The following is a 14,719-nucleotide window of genomic DNA, read 5'->3' on the forward strand; positions in this document are numbered from 1 at the left end:
GATTGCCGGCTGGCGCAAACTATCGATACCAGAGGTAGGACTGCACTATCGCACTAGTCGATTATTGTATTTTCATTGCTGCAAAAACGTAAACAAACCAGAGCCGGCGCCTTTTATTGTTAAACGTTTGCATTTATTAGTAATATTAATATTAAACATGCCCAACTGGAATCAAATACAATCGCAACTGCGCAGCTCAAACAACCCCGTGGTGTTCTTTGATATAACTGTGGGCACAACGGTAAGTCAATAATTTTGAAAGTAATAATTTCATTAAAATTTAATCACTTGCGTTTGGCAGGAAATTGGACGCATGATATTTGAGTTATTTGCGGACACTGTGCCGCGCACAGCCGAAAACTTTCGACAATTCTGCACGGGCGAATATCGGCCGGACGGTGTGCCCATTGGGTACAAAGGGGCCAGCTTTCACAGAGTCATCAAGGATTTCATGATACAAGGCGGAGATTTCGTCCAAGGGGATGGCACTGGTGTGACCAGTATCTATGGGAATACATTTGCCGATGAGAACTTTACGTTAAAACACGATTCACCTGGTCTTTTGGCGATGGCCAATAGCGGCCGCGACACCAATGGCTGTCAATTCTTCATCACCTGTGCCAGGTGTAATTTCTTGGATGGCAAGCATGTGGTCTTTGGACGTGTGTTAGATGGTCTCTTGATTATGCGAAAAATTGAGAATGTGCCAACGGGACCTAATAATAAGCCAAAACTACCGGTTACTATATCGCAATGTGGACAAATGTAGCGTGTGTTGTTGTGTGTGTTTGTATAATACATTTACAATACAGTACAAGACGAGTATAACGACCATTTATCTACTACTAAATAATTGTCTAAATGTCCTTGTTAAAGTAGGAATAGGATTGTACCATTTCTTTCTCTTTGCGCAGAGTCTGACAATCCTCAATCAAAAAGCTGAAAATTTAAATATTGATTAGTTGATTCATATTACATATTCTTTATATGTATATGTATATGCTCACTCGTAGTATAATGGCACTATGGGAATTGTAGCTAAGTGCCATAGCGAATGTGCATCGAGTATCCATAAGATAGGCGGAAAATCCAACAGCTCCAGGCTCATGGCCATAGCGAATAACACGTAAAACCGTAAAATGCGTCTGAAGTAGGGCCTTCGCGTGCGCACACGTTGACACCAGATAAACCAGCCCAGAGCCGTGAGCACGCCCGTCGCAATATTTACCTTCATATTAAAAGAGTAATTGAATTTGCCCGTGCTCAGATAAGCGAAGTAATTGATGTAGTACGAGACGCAAGCCAGGGTAATGACGCCCCTTAAGAAGAGTGAATACCGATGCAGCATACGCATTAGCATGCAGTAAAAGGAACACACAACAATTGAGTAAGCGAACGCATAGTCCAACAGCTCGGTTATGGGAAAGTCTCTGGTATGGAATATAGCCGACCAAACCCAGCCATTAAGACAGACCTGAAATCAGACAAAATTCAATAAAGGAGATATTTACTTTCTAAATCACTTACTATAGCAAAGATATGGGCGAGCATATAGCATGGACTATCCGGGCGCACGTTCCACCTGAATTTACGTAACATACGAAAATGCATGATAAAATTTAGAACAGAGAATATAACTGATGCCGGCTCCTGCATGCCAAACAATCGTAGAAATGGCCATTTGCCATAGAACTGGGGTATGGGCCAGCCTCGCTCCATGAATGCATAAACCGTGCGCCACATGCACCCATAGGAGCATTCGTCCGTGCAGCGCCATCCAAAGAGCCGATCAAATATCGTTTGGCCATAAAAGCTAACCGCTTGCTCCTGTATCTCTAAGCCATCTATAATGCATGCTCATTAGTGATATAGTCTACATAGTATATAAATATTTACTCCACATACCGGCTGAGCAATTTGTTCGTTCGCAGTTCTGTCGACAATTGTGAAAGAATTGAGTGCGATCCCCATTGGAAGCGAACGCCGGCAGCGTTGCGCTTTTTATCGACAGCAGCAGGAACAGTAACTGCCATATTGCACTCAATTTCAAATTAACTTTGAGCATTATGCTTTGCTTCACATAAAATTTAGTTAAACATTTTTGTAAACAAATCACGCCGCTATTGATTTATCTCTGATTAGGGATGCCAGCCAACATACAATAGATATTCACATATTTTTCACACCATCTTAATAGATATAGGAATGGCATGCATAATAAATTATTTTAATTGTCGACTTTCAATTGCCTTCATGCATTTTATTGTGATTTTCAAAATATTTTCATTTTTTGTTTACAAAGAGAAGCAACCCATTTGACAGTGTGGCAACCCTTGTCAGCTGTCAAAACAGTCAACTGAACATATCAGCGTTTATACCTCCGTATTTATTGCGATATGGTAGCATGATATGGAGATGAGGCAAACATCTGTTCCAACAAAATATATATAATATTTTTAAAAATAGGTTAGCCAAACAGGTTGTTTATCTATGGCTGTATGCTCAATTCCCGTCACTTACTAGAAACATAATAATTGATTTAAATATTCATATAATCAAAACAGAAGTTGATTGTTTTTTGACATACCGATGAATATTCCGTTCTTGATTTATCGTATAAACTTTGAGTATCTCTCTTCCTCGCCTTCATTGCAGTTGTGTTTGTGTTTGCTTTTGCAGTTGATAGTGTGGGTAGTGCTTGAGTGCGATGAAAAAGTCATAAATGAAAAGAAAACATTTAAAAATTATTTTATAAATCAGCTGCATGAAATAAAATTGTTTTGCTGGCTCAGCTGTTCGCAAATCACAAAATATAAATTCAAACGAAATCCAAAATCACTGCAATTGCAGGTACAATTGACGCGCGTGCAGTGGCAGTATTTATAGAGACCTGCAATTGCACCATCATGTTAAATAGCACCCAATCAATGCATCAGTTACCTGTGCAAAACCAACAACAACGTTGTCGCGTTTAAGTGTGTGTGAGTGTGTGTACTATTCATATATATTTAGAATATGACGTTAGAGCGCACTGCATAAATTAGCACAGATAAGGCTCCTTCGCTCGCGCAAAGTGTGACCAGGCTACAAATTTGCATGTCCGAGTATCTGTCAGTGGACGCCAGTGGCAGAGCCAGCTCCAGCAATGTCCACAAACTGAGTGGACAGCCAACGCCGCCGTCGTCGACGTCGACGCTGCTGCTGCAGCAGCGGGAAACAGCGCTGCGTAAGCCACACAATTTAAAGGTAAACAAAACTAATTTTGGCTATTGAAATAAATAGTTAATAATAGGTAATTTAATTACAGCGTGAGCCACTGGTATTCTTCATCATGCGCTTGAATCTGAAAGCTGTGCTGCTGCTGCTCACGGTAGCCGTTATGGTCATCACATTGGGCATTTATATGCGCTGTGCCGCGTTCAGTTTCTCGCCGGATTTCGTGCGTCAGCTGAGTCGACGGCAGACCTACGACACGCTGGCCAGTTCAGCTGCAGGGCAGGACTTGCTGTCCAGCCCCTTGCAGGACATTGAATGCGCCATCAATCAGGAATATAGCATACACTGCAAACGGGACGAGAACGCCAACGAGGTCTATGTGCCCTTCTCGTTTCTGCGGCAGTATTTCGATGTCAGTGGAGCTGTCACCACTGGCGGTAGCAGTGGCAGCGAAGCAGCCAAATTCAATTGGATGCACAGCAATGCAAAGGTAAATTTGCCCAAGGGCAAATACGATCCACGCGGCGTCTTTATGTACTTCGAGAACTACAATGTGGAGGTGCGGGATCGGGTGAAGTGCATCAGTGCCGCCGAGGGCGTGCCAGTGAGCACGCAATGGGAAAAACGTGGCTACTTCTATCCCACACAGATTGCACAATTTGCGCTGGCGCATTACAGCAAAAATCTAACGGAACAGACGCCACGCATCCACATACTGGAAGATGCCGATAGCAATCAGATGGAATGGAACACGCCCAAGACGAGCAACCTGACACGCATTTGGCATCACAAATTCAACACGAGCATCGTCCAATTCGAGACAACCATTGGCTATGAGAGCGCCATTAGCATACAGTTGAATCAGACGCAGGATCTGGTTTTGAGTGTGGATCTGCTGCTGGTCACGAATAGCAGCAGCCTGATGGTCACCGTCCTGAACCGGGATACGAAGCATAGCTACAATTTGCATTACCTGGCCGCAGAGCTGTTGCTCAGTGTGCAGGAGTCCAATATTTATTATGGCCTGGGCGCTGGTTCCCTGAACAAATGGCGTCACATAACCAGGGATTTGCACATTGATCTACAGAAGGGCATTGTCATGGGCGACAAGCGTTCCCCATTGAAGGTGCGTCGCAGCGACTTGGAGGTGCTATCCATTGCCTTTTTGGGCATTGGCTTCTACGATAATATTACGCTCTCGACGAGCGATCACTTGGCCCATTTCTATGATGCAGCCGAATGGTTTGTGCACAATCAAGATATGAAAACTGGCGGCTGGACGAATCCAGTGCGTCGCAGTTTGAATGGATTTGCCGAGCTGCGTCCCGGCTGGATATCGGCCATGGGCCAAGGGCATGCCATCTCAGTGCTGGCACGTGCCTATTGGCATTCTGGAGGAGATATGCGATATTTAAAGGCGGCTTCTTTGGGTCTGCAACCGTATCGCATCTACTCGCGGGATGGCGGTGTCCTGGCTCAGTTTATGGATAAATACTATTGGTGAGTGTGGAGTAAGTTACGAATAAACTCTGAGCTACTTTAACCCTTTGCCATTTACCAGGTACGAGGAGTATCCCACAACGCCGGCATCGTATGTGCTCAACGGTTTCATCTACTCACTGCTCGGTCTGTACGATCTGAACAGCACAGCGCCTGGAAAGATAGCACGCGAGGCGGGCAAATTGTTTGCCCAGGGCATGCATTCACTGAAGAAGATGTTGTTGCTGTACGACACCGGCTCCGGCACCAGCTACGATCTGCGCCACTTGAGTTTAGGTGTGGCACCAAATTTGGCACGCTGGGACTACCATGCAACACATGTGAATCAGCTGCTGCTGCTGGCGACCATCGACAGTGATCCATTGATCGCCCAGACTGCCGAGCGCTGGAAGGGCTATATGTTTGGCAAGCGGGCCAAGCACAACTGAGAGCGAAGGAAACTGGCGGCAGTGGTTGCTGCCGCCTCGTGGCAGCCACATCGCCACCAGCCCGAAAAGCCCAACAAGTGATATTTTTTGAAAAGAGAAACCATTTGAAATGGTTCAGCCGCATCCCAATTTCCAATTATCCTTTAAAAGCAACGAATTTGTTTGACCTAATGTTCATATTGTTATTTTTGGCATGCTTTCATATACGTCCGAAATATGTATGTAATTTTCTTGTCTTTTAGTTTCGTTCGTTTAGTGCTTAAGGAATTGTACCTATCTACTACGTATATACCTTGTATTGCATAAACATAATCATTAGCTGCTATTTGCCATATACATACCTGTATAAGATATGTATATATATAACTATTTGTTGATCAATGTAGCTTAATTGTTTCCTAAGTAGTTGCACGCGTAATTTCACTGGACAATATCAGAAACTAAACCTAAACTATTAAAAAAAAAAAAAAAAAAAAAAAAAAAAAAAACAATCAAAGTGATCTAACCTATACCCTAACCAATTTAGCTGTACTGAAAGGGTATACAAAAAAATTTAATATTATCACTTACTGTTGTATGTTAGTCGACTTTTTGTACTGCTCTAAGTAGAGATTGTTACACACAAGCCCCTTACCCAACTTGTATAAAGTAAAATTGTAGAGAGCTTAGCATTATATATAGGACCCACTCGAGTTATAGATAGTATCTATTAGATGCATACATAAACGAGGATAGTCTTACAAATTTTCAATCTTAACTTGAAGATAATATTTTTTATGTTTGTATTTTAATTTGAGAATCTTTAAAATTTCCAATTTCGTGAAGATAAAAGTTAGAAAAATACAAATGAATTTAATTTATTTACTCGATCATTTTTTAGACTCCTCGCATATACTTAAATAGATATATGTATATCTGATAACATATTTGTACTTCATTTCTTCAGGCGTATTTTAGTGTTCCGAACTAAATCTATTAACTGCCTAATAAAAACTACGTTTACAAGTATTGCGATATTCTGCTGTAAATAATATATATCATTTGAGTTTTATGTTTAGATCTAAATGAATTAATTTTCTAAAATTTAAATAATTTAAAGCATTAATTTTAATTTTAACACACATAATATATATATATATTTTATGTGGCGCACAAAAGTCGCAAGACCATTTTTACATAATTTAATATACATATATGTATATTATCTAAAATATCGCAATTGAAAGTTAAACGTAGTTTAAGTAATAACTATAAAAACTAAAATAAATAACAAATGAGTAATTATATTGAATAAGCATGTAACTGTAATGTTGTAGGCCACTTCTGAGAGTTTCTCAAACTTAAACGATGCCATTCCAATATAATTCTAATTTTATATTTAATTTTCAACGTAAAATACTTACCGTCAATTATTATAAAACAAAAAATAAAATCGTTTTTGTATCTGTTGTGTATTAAAAAGAAAAGAAAAAACGAACGAGACTGTTAAGTAAAAAGATGTTAATTTTTGCAATTAAGTACTTAAAACACGTGTAAACTTTGTGTTTTCTCAATTTTATTTACAATTTGTTATAACAAAAGAAATATAAAACGCCTCTGTCAACATTTATATTATGTATATCTTCTATTTCACTAAACAGACATACTATATATATATATATATTTGTTATATTTGAACATGAACATGAAAGGGAATTCTGACTATGATTGGATTGGGTAGAGTTGGGCTGGGTTGGATTGGTTGTTGTTATTATTGTCAGGATCGCCTTGATTTGAGGACATGCGAGCGTATAGAGGGCGGACCACTGCGACGACTCACTTCCAAGATGAACGCGTTCTCCATTTGGTCGCATATCAAATCAAAGAAAATATTGGCAATATTGCTGTGCAGCAGCGATTTGAACTCGAAGGCAACGCGAAAGTCGACAACGCATGAATTCGGTATGTCCTTCAGGCCCGGACTGAAACGCCATTCATTGAGGAGGTAGTTAAACAATCGGCCATCGTGGCATTCCGATTTCACGCGACTGTTCGGCTGCAGTGTAACCTGCGATGTGTAGATCTCGTTGAGTGGTGGAAAGCCAACGATCAGATCCGCTTTGAATCCACCTCCGCCGGGATCGACGGTGTGCACCTGCGATTTCTTAACATAGGGCACGAACTTGTAATAGTTACTGACATCGGAGACAACGCTGTACATATCTTCCATGGAGTAGCTGCAAGCATGTATATACATTCACATGTTAGTCAAATTTATAACTAATGAGATCATCTCTCCGACAACTCACCCGACAAGCTCTTTTTTGGTGTACATGCGATTCTTGTTGCGAAAATCATTGAACGTTATGTAGTAGCGCTGGATGCCATTTATATAGCGACGCGGCCCGATCTGCTGGCAACTGCAACAAGAAAGGCTGCGTTTTGTCAATAACAGTTTTTTAATAATTTAATCATTTATAATCTGGTTTAAACTCTCGATAGAATTTTGTTATTTTTTTTTTTTTTACATACTGTGGCAAAGGTTGCCAAGACTTGAGATTATATAATTAACAATTTACCTGCTGACCTTGATTGCATGTAACGCTGTATAATTCGTACATCCAAAGCCTTTAATGTGCTGCCCTTTAACATCTTTAATGGAAACAATTTGTTTATTTTTGAAATGTGTATAACGAAATTTTGTGGCTGCTTCTGAACAAAATTGTCCACCCCCAATCGCAGCACGCGCAATCCAAAACAGCTGTTGACGCAGCGTTGCCAGATATAAACAATAAACTGATTTAAATATATGTTTTATTTTCTACATAATAGCACAATATGAACGCGCTTCTTCCTGTGGTACTGCCAAACCCATCAGCTCCTTTTGCTTCAACTCCAAATATGTATTTTCATTGCGTTTCTCTAGCCATTCGGGCAACGGCTTGGCCCAATCCTCTGGCGGCTCTTTACGCTTCATCCACGTATCGTTCGCATAGTGTGCACGCAATCTTGTCAATCGGCGCTGCTCCTCGCTTTTGATTATAGCACTGCCCGCTTCCACATCATTGCCATTGGAGCGCTCATAGCGTTCGCAATTGTGAAAATCGGTCAACCATTGCGAACAATCCGTGTCTTTACCATAGATGAAATATTGATGAAAGCGTGCCTTGAAACTGCTGCAATCGTCATACTCATCTTTATACAGGTGACACGGCCGAATCTATAATTTGCAATTCTAAAATCTGTTGCATATTTAAACCTGCATTACTTACGGCCCATGTATCAGTTAATTTTGGAACATCTTTGGGCGCTTTTGTTTCATCATTTTCACTATTAGCTGACATTATATAAAAATTTGTAGAGCACTGCGAGATGAGAAAATAGAGAGTAACAGCTGTTTTTTGTTTACCGCTCAACAGGGCTGCCACCCCGTTACAAAACGTACACTTACGATTGTAAATAAATATTGGATGGTCGAAAAAGTCTTTTCGTATTTTGCCAATAGATGTCGTTGGCGTCGTATATCTCTAGTGATGGCAAAAAAAATTCATTGTTCGATTATTTAATCATATGATTTATTTTAGGTGCTTTAACGATTAATTGCAATTAACCGCTGAAAAATGAAAAAATCGATTAATCAAATGATTTTTTTTTAATGCGCTTATTATTTTTTTTATTTATTTTTTATGAACTCCTTTTAGAAGCAATAATAGCAACAAGAACAGTAAAGAATATACATAAATGTTTATTTATTTAAAATTGAGTTAAGAAATAGTAGTTGTGAAAGGTGCTCTGTTGTTAACCTGTTCCTTTTTTGGGAAAATGGCAAATTATCCATTGCAAGCATCTCGACAATTGACTTTGTCATCTCGGTATGCTTGGCGCCACCCGATGCAAAGCTATGCACGTTTAGAAATGCAGATTGAATGCTTTGCTGCGAATGCACTTTTGGTTGCGAGATTGTGCTGATCATTTCATTGTTGTCCCCCTCAAGTTCAGAATGTTCATAGCCGATTTTTGGGAGCTTAATATTGTTAAATTTAAGTATTTTCATTATTATAGACAACTGAAAACTCACCTTGAGGGACGCGAACTCTTTCGTATGTTTCAGTTTTAAGTGCTGAAACATATTGGTTGTATTTTTACAATACTTCAATTGTTTTTGGCACAATTGGCAATTCACATCCGTGTCATTTAATTTTGAATAAAATCTCCACACTTTACTTAGTTTTGGTGCCATAATGACGCTTCGCCACTAACTTTTGCGCGCCAATGTTGCTTACAGCGATGCGATTTTTTGAGCAAATCATCGATTATCTCGATTATTCAAAACCCATTTTGCGATACAATTAAATCGTGAATTGAAACAAAATAATCGATTATTGCGTATCATATGATTAATCGTGCCATCACTATATATCTCCAATCACCTTGTGTACTACCGATTGGTAGTAATTCAAAGAATTTGAAAAAAGTTACAGCTGCTCAAAAATGAGTGAAAATAAAGAAGAAATTCGCTATGTTTTGAAATTTTTGTATAAAAAAGGGAGGAATGCCACGCAAGCCACTAATGAAATTTGTGATGTTTACGGTGACGATGCTCTATCAGTTCGTGTAGCACAACAATGGTTCGCTCGCTTCCGTTCTGGTGAAAGATGCTTCGATGTGAAAGATGCACCTCGCTCTGGTCGACCAATCTTTGAAAAAGTCGATGAAATTATGGAAAGGATTGACCAGGACCGTCACATAAGCAGCCATGACATCGCAAATGAACTAAACATTCATCATCAAACGGTTCTGAACCATTTAGAAAAGGCTGGCTACAAAAAGAAGCTCGGTGTATGGATACCACATGAATTGTCTGTGAAAAATTTATTGGACCGAATTAACATTTGCGATTCTTTGCTGAAACGAAATGAAATCGAACCATTTCTGAAGCAAATGGTAACAGGAGACGAAAAATGGATCAAATACGACAATAATGTGCGAAAAAGATCATGGTGCAAGAGTGGTGAAGCTCAACAAATGGTCGCAAAGTCAGGATTGACGGCTCGAAAGGCAATGCTGTGTGTTTGGTGGGATTGGAAAGGAATAATCCACTATGAGCTGCTTCAGCCTGGTCAAACGATTGATTCGACACTTTACTGTGAGCAACTGATGAGATTGAAGCAAGCAATCGAAAAAAAACGGCCAGAACTGATCAACAGAAAGAGCATCGTATTCCATCAGGACAACGCCAGACCGTACACATCTTTGATGACCCGGCAAACACTGAGAGAGCTTGGCTGGGAAGTTTTGATGCATCCACCATATAGCCCTGACCTTGCACCTTCGGACTACCATTTATTTCGTTCAATGCAGAACTCCCTTAATGGAGTAAAGTTGGCTTCAAGAGATGCCTGTGAAAATTACTTGGAGCAGTTTTTCAAAGAGAAACCACGAAAGTTTTACACGAATGGAATTATGTCTCTAGTGGAAAAATGGCGAAAGGTGGTCGACCAAAATGGTGCATATTTGATTTAATAAAGTTTATTATAAATATTAAAAAATATGATTTGAAGTTTCCTTACAAATACGAAAAGACTTTTTTGGTTTTGTATCATGGTTTTCCTGTTTTATTGCAAATAATTGCACAATTAATGATATAATGTACATCAAAAAACATTAGGTAAATTGAAATGTTAAAACAACATTGCATCATACAATATTGTTTTTGGCAAAAATTTACACGTCTATGATGTTTTTAATCTTCGTTTTTCAGCGTTATTTAAAAACCTTTTTATGTATACAGAAAAAAATATATATATATAAATATGCAGAAATATATTCAATGTAATTGTGTAATATGCTTGGTGGCTGTGTGTTTGTATGTATGTGTGTATATATACTTAAAAGGATTGTAATTAAAGCCTTTCAATTTGAATTTCAAGCGTTTTCTTCTTTTCTTTTTAGCATATTACAGCAGAACTTAAAAAATTAAAATAACGTGTTTTTCTTTTCTTTTTGTTTTGTTTTGTGATTACAATTTGTCTTAATTTTACAAGAAACTACAAAACTAAACCCGATGGCATGTTTAAACTAAATGGTAGTCAAAAATATACAATATGCTGTGTTTTACAAAATTGGCAAAAAACATTTCATAAATTGTTTTACAAAAAGAACTACGTACACTAAAAATTTCTAGAACCAGTTTTCTTTTACCATTTTGTACACATCTAAACTGGGTTAGAAAATTTAACGGAGGCGTAGGGCCAACTACAAAAGATCAAAGCACAAGAATATATATATACGGTTTGTGCCTACGTAATTATATGTTTCTGTTTTATGTAATTGTATATGAAGTGTGTTGTTTTATACCTAATTCTAAACTTTAGTTTGACTTTTAAGACTTAACAGCTAGAAAAAACAGGCAACTCCTGTTTTTGGGATTTTTGTTTTTTGTTTTGTTTTTTTTTATATTGTGGTTGGTTGTTTATTTGTTGTTGTTGTTGTTGTTGTATGTAGCTGCTTTACATTAACCATCGAGCGTCCAGCACATTATCCAATTGGAGCAGTTGCAGCAATTGCTCTTGATGCTGGTAATGCTACAAACGACTCGACAGTTAGTATTTGTTATGCTGTGCCAGCAGTTGCATATCCGTCAGATACTTGATGATGTGCACCTTGGCCTCGGCCTTTTGCCGCACGCCCAGCGTGTTGAGCATATCGGTGACGACCATGCCAAACGACTGATCCTCGGCACTGACCGCTTGCGAGACATTGTTCTGGAATATCTTAATGCTATTCAGCATATTGTCACTGTGCTCTTCCTCGCCTCGTTCACGCTTCAGCGGCGGCTCATAGAAATATGGCTTCTGATCCTTGCCTACAGCGGTGGCGAGCTGGGCGTCGCCAGTGACAGTGATTTCTATGGGGAAATCTTTATTAAAATCAGATATGTTTTATGTTTAATCGTGTACTCACCGTGCGGATGCGTCAGTGCCTGTGCGGATGTGGTGGCGCTGCCATTGAAGGGCTGTGCAAAGATGTCGACGACAGTCTGTTGCTGGGCTTGCTGCTGTTGCGTGGGATCGGCCACTTGATTGGCATTCTGGCTGCCGTTGGCACACTTGCCCAGCAGCGATTCACGATACTGGCGAATGGAGTCCACAAGGAATTGCATTTGCTTGAAGTAGCGCCAGCGCGATTCTTGGCATAGTTTCATTTCGCGCGCGAATTTGTCGCGTAAGCTCTTCCAACGCTTTGTACATTTTTGTTCTGAAATAAAATACATTCATTGTAATCACGCATTAAGAAATTTAATTTAAATTTTATCCTATTGCTTTGTATTCTATTTCACAAATATTAGCGCTGATATGAAAGTTTGTTTACTTTGCGTCGTTTGTCAAGTTTTTCTTTAGGGGAATGGCAACGCCGGCATTGCTGCCAGACGTCAGCCATATGTGTGCGTCAAATTGCAAACCAAAACAAACCGCGAGACGTCAACTCCGATGCCTCAGCCGCCCCCGCTTACACTTGAACAAACGGCGTTAGCTATTGGCAGAAGCCGCAGTAGCAGCAGCAGTAGCAATAGCAGCAACAGCAGTAGCAGCTACAGCAATCGCAGCTGAGGCAGCAACAGCAGTAGCAGCAGCAGCAGTCGCAGCAGACGCAGTAGTCGCAGCAGCTGTAGCTGCTGCTGCTGAGCTGAAGCTGAATCCGTGGCACGCCAGCAGCGACAGCAGCTTCCGAGCGGCCTGGCGGCAGGCGTGCGCCCGCTGCTGCTGTCGACGTCGACTACAACTACGAGTTGATTCTACCAGCTTGGTATTGGTAATGCTAGCTGCGCGGACCAGGCAGCAAATCTGACGACAGAGTCGTCTTCATATTTTCTTCTCCTCCAACTCAAATGGTTTGGCGCCAAACTCTTTTTCATTCAATATAAAAAACGACTTGCATAATTCATTTATGGAAAAGTCCCAAAATCGGATTTGGGACACACAATTTTTGACAGACAGGGGGAACAGACGAAACTGTATTTTTTTTTTCTTTGGTATACAGTCATGAAATGAAATGAAAGCTGTTCGGTTGGTCGACGATTGTCTTTATTTGTATGCGTGTTGTTTATGGCTGAATGTGTGTGTACGTGTGTGCGAGTGAGCAGCCAACATCAATGTTGGCAGCAGCTGCAGCGGCGACGGCAGCAGTGGCTGTTGTATAAAAATAAACGCTGGCGTAGGCAGCGTGTGTGTGACAAAGACAACTACTGCGACGCAAAAGTACAGCAACTTCAAAAATGTTGACTGCGCGCACATATTGTCGACAGCGCAGTCAGGAGCGTAGCTGTAGCGCCCAAATGCGGGCGCATATAACCGGTTAGCTAACAAGACTTTTGCATTTAACCAAGAAATATTTGTATTTAGATTCAATGTACAATTTTCATAGAGCTATATCATTTTCAATATGTTTTAACAAGGCCCAAACCGTTCCGAGCTCAATGCGCCCCTGTCATTTCACAACCGACTGTCGCGTCTCCGTCGCGTCGCCGTTCACTTTTGCGTCGTTTCTGTACACTTGCTTTTGCTGCCCGCCTGCTGCCGACGCCCGCTGTCGCTGTCGACGATGTCGTCGTATGTCGCCTCTGTTGCCAGCCCATTCTGCACCCGTTCCACCCTCTCTCCCTCTTCATTCGTGTACGAACACAGAATTTAATCAATTTGCTGCGACGACGACGGCGCCAGCTGCCTTAGTTGCCTCCGCGGCCAATACTCAATTTCACTTGCCACACAGCTTATGGGCTGGTTGCACCCTTCGGACACCCGTTTCACAACACTAAAATTTCACTTACCGCTAACTCCAAGTGTTTCAGCGATTTGCTTCCAAGTCTGCGCCTTACGCACAAAATGCTTATAATTGTAATGTGAGCGATCGTATATAACGGGATTCATTTTAACTGCCTCAATTAGATTGAGATCAAACTGCTGCTCCAGGTTGGCATCCAGTTTGTCCATTTCGATGGCTGCACTCAGTGTGTGCACTGCGAGAAAACACACAAATATATTAAATATACTACTTATATTCGTATCGATGTGTGTGTGTGCGCGCGTCTACATATACATTTCTATATGTATTTGTGTGTATGCATGTAAATTTGCCACTTTATCAATATTGCCATTTATATGAAACGAACTAACTAAAACTCACTTTGTTTCTTTCGTTTGCTAATTGTTGTTAAATAATTGGCGCGCACGCACCCTTTATAGTTTATTTGTTTTTATTTTGATTTGGTCTTCTTCGAGGAGGAAACGTCGCGACGTCGACGTTCAATTTTATTTCTCAGTCGCTGCCAACAGTGAAATTTTTGTTCCAAGAATGAAGCAGGCAGCGCAGTCTACTTTTCTAGTATGTATATTTTAGCACAGCCAGCCGCTGCGACGACTCGACGTCAAATAAAGGAGACGTCGACAGCGTCGCGACGTTGTAGTCAGCGTTGGCTGAATATCACTCTCTCGCTTCCGCATATGTGCAATGCTTGCTTCCTCTTTTGCGCATGTTCAAGTGCCGCTCAGTGTTGGGAAATTTACATTTGAGCTGTGTCTGTGTGTTGGATACCGGCT

At 40.5% G+C, this 14,719-nt stretch overlaps 6 protein-coding genes across 11 annotated transcripts; 2 read left to right on the forward strand and 4 right to left on the reverse strand.

Annotated features, from left to right (window-relative positions):
* The first annotated feature begins 107 nt into the window (after positions 1–107).
* Positions 108–828, forward strand: LOC108616245 (peptidyl-prolyl cis-trans isomerase H). The gene is made up of 2 exons (XM_018011322.2): positions 108–241; positions 302–828. The coding sequence occupies exons 1-2, from the start codon at positions 158–160 to the stop codon at positions 767–769; spliced, it is 552 nt and encodes a 183-aa protein (XP_017866811.1). The 5' UTR covers positions 108–157; the 3' UTR covers positions 770–828.
* PGAP3 (Per1-like protein PGAP3) lies at positions 112–2,729 on the reverse strand. Of its 2 annotated transcripts, XR_016270381.1 has the most exons (7): positions 2,588–2,729; positions 1,906–2,519; positions 1,528–1,844; positions 1,008–1,474; positions 894–939; positions 289–716; positions 112–227 (listed from the first exon to the last, which is right to left on the reverse strand). XR_016270381.1 is itself a non-coding variant. In XM_018011306.2 (5 exons), exons 2-5 carry the CDS (start codon positions 2,063–2,065, stop codon positions 858–860), a joined length of 1,026 nt encoding a protein of 341 aa, XP_017866795.1. In that variant the 5' UTR covers positions 2,066–2,519; positions 2,588–2,729; the 3' UTR covers positions 772–857. The 2 variants fall into 2 exon arrangements, 1 of the variants encoding a protein (XP_017866795.1); XM_018011306.2 differs by lacking the exons at positions 112–227; positions 289–716 and having other exon boundaries at positions 772–939.
* Positions 2,730–3,096: 367 nt separating this feature from the next.
* On the forward strand, positions 3,097–5,640 carry Hsepi (D-glucuronyl C5-epimerase). The gene is made up of 3 exons (XM_018011297.2): positions 3,097–3,246; positions 3,308–4,716; positions 4,778–5,640. Exons 1-3 carry the CDS (start codon positions 3,097–3,099, stop codon positions 5,142–5,144), a joined length of 1,926 nt encoding a protein of 641 aa, XP_017866786.1. The 3' UTR covers positions 5,145–5,640.
* Positions 5,641–6,682: 1,042 nt separating this feature from the next.
* LOC108616241 (coenzyme Q-binding protein COQ10, mitochondrial) lies at positions 6,683–7,905 on the reverse strand. 2 transcript variants are annotated; one of them, XM_018011315.2, is made up of 3 exons: positions 7,711–7,905; positions 7,433–7,558; positions 6,683–7,360 (listed from the first exon to the last, which is right to left on the reverse strand). In XM_018011315.2, exons 1-3 carry the CDS (start codon positions 7,773–7,775, stop codon positions 6,901–6,903), a joined length of 651 nt encoding a protein of 216 aa, XP_017866804.1. In that variant the 5' UTR covers positions 7,776–7,905; the 3' UTR covers positions 6,683–6,900. The 2 variants fall into 2 exon arrangements, with proteins under 2 accessions (XP_017866804.1, XP_017866805.1); XM_018011316.2 differs by having other exon boundaries at positions 7,433–7,543; positions 7,711–7,904.
* A 15-nt stretch (positions 7,906–7,920) lies between these two features.
* On the reverse strand, positions 7,921–8,651 carry LOC108616246 (synaptic plasticity regulator PANTS). 2 transcript variants are annotated; one of them, XM_089470784.1, is made up of 3 exons: positions 8,575–8,651; positions 8,396–8,488; positions 7,921–8,343 (listed from the first exon to the last, which is right to left on the reverse strand). In XM_089470784.1, the coding sequence occupies exons 2-3, from the start codon at positions 8,465–8,467 to the stop codon at positions 7,945–7,947; spliced, it is 471 nt and encodes a 156-aa protein (XP_089326910.1). In that variant the 5' UTR covers positions 8,468–8,488; positions 8,575–8,651; the 3' UTR covers positions 7,921–7,944. The 2 variants fall into 2 exon arrangements, with proteins under 2 accessions (XP_089326910.1, XP_017866812.1); XM_018011323.2 differs by lacking the exon at positions 8,575–8,651.
* A 2,274-nt stretch (positions 8,652–10,925) lies between these two features.
* Positions 10,926–14,636, reverse strand: Adf1 (Adh transcription factor 1). Of its 3 annotated transcripts, none has more exons than XM_089470775.1 (4): positions 14,307–14,636; positions 13,951–14,223; positions 12,087–12,380; positions 10,926–12,042 (listed from the first exon to the last, which is right to left on the reverse strand). In XM_089470775.1, exons 2-4 carry the CDS (start codon positions 14,111–14,113, stop codon positions 11,726–11,728), a joined length of 774 nt encoding a protein of 257 aa, XP_089326901.1. In that variant the 5' UTR covers positions 14,114–14,223; positions 14,307–14,636; the 3' UTR covers positions 10,926–11,725. The 3 variants fall into 3 exon arrangements, with proteins under 3 accessions (XP_089326901.1, XP_017866796.1, XP_017866797.1); XM_018011307.2 differs by having other exon boundaries at positions 13,951–14,139; positions 14,307–14,633; XM_018011308.2 differs by having other exon boundaries at positions 10,926–12,030; positions 13,951–14,139; positions 14,307–14,628.
* Positions 14,637–14,719: the final 83 nt, after the last annotated feature.

This window comes from Drosophila arizonae, chromosome 5, assembly GCF_054131065.1.
Source record: "Drosophila arizonae isolate 15081-1271.41 chromosome 5, UAZ_ARI_1.0, whole genome shotgun sequence".
NCBI classification, from domain to species: domain Eukaryota; kingdom Metazoa; phylum Arthropoda; class Insecta; order Diptera; family Drosophilidae; genus Drosophila; species Drosophila arizonae.

Coding starts and splice junctions, on each gene's coding strand:
- LOC108616241 (XM_018011315.2), bottom strand. CDS start 7,775: ATGTTAAAGGGCAGCACATTAAAGGCTTTGGATGTACGAATTATACAG. Junction 7,559..7,710: donor CAGCGTTACATGCAATCAAG/GTCAGCAGGTAA, acceptor GACAAAACGCAG/CCTTTCTTGTTGCAGTTGCC. Junction 7,361..7,432: donor ACCAAAAAAGAGCTTGTCGG/GTGAGTTGTCGG, acceptor ACATGCTTGCAG/CTACTCCATGGAAGATATGT.
- Hsepi (XM_018011297.2), top strand. CDS start 3,097: ATGTCCGAGTATCTGTCAGTGGACGCCAGTGGCAGAGCCAGCTCCAGC. Junction 3,247..3,307: donor GTAAGCCACACAATTTAAAG/GTAAACAAAACT, acceptor ATTTAATTACAG/CGTGAGCCACTGGTATTCTT. Junction 4,717..4,777: donor TTTATGGATAAATACTATTG/GTGAGTGTGGAG, acceptor GCCATTTACCAG/GTACGAGGAGTATCCCACAA.
- LOC108616245 (XM_018011322.2), top strand. CDS start 158: ATGCCCAACTGGAATCAAATACAATCGCAACTGCGCAGCTCAAACAAC. Junction 242..301: donor ATATAACTGTGGGCACAACG/GTAAGTCAATAA, acceptor TGCGTTTGGCAG/GAAATTGGACGCATGATATT.
- Adf1 (XM_018011307.2), bottom strand. Junction 12,381..13,950: donor TGAAACACTTGGAGTTAGCG/GTAAGTGAAATT, acceptor ATTTTATTTCAG/AACAAAAATGTACAAAGCGT. Junction 12,043..12,086: donor GGCACTGACGCATCCGCACG/GTGAGTACACGA, acceptor ATTTTAATAAAG/ATTTCCCCATAGAAATCACT.
- LOC108616246 (XM_089470784.1), bottom strand. CDS start 8,467: ATGTCAGCTAATAGTGAAAATGATGAAACAAAAGCGCCCAAAGATGTT. Junction 8,344..8,395: donor AATTAACTGATACATGGGCC/GTAAGTAATGCA, acceptor TGCAAATTATAG/ATTCGGCCGTGTCACCTGTA.
- PGAP3 (XM_018011306.2), bottom strand. CDS start 2,065: ATGCTCAAAGTTAATTTGAAATTGAGTGCAATATGGCAGTTACTGTTC. Junction 1,475..1,527: donor TCGCCCATATCTTTGCTATA/GTAAGTGATTTA, acceptor GTCTGATTTCAG/GTCTGTCTTAATGGCTGGGT. Junction 940..1,007: donor ATAGTGCCATTATACTACGA/GTGAGCATATAC, acceptor TTAAATTTTCAG/CTTTTTGATTGAGGATTGTC.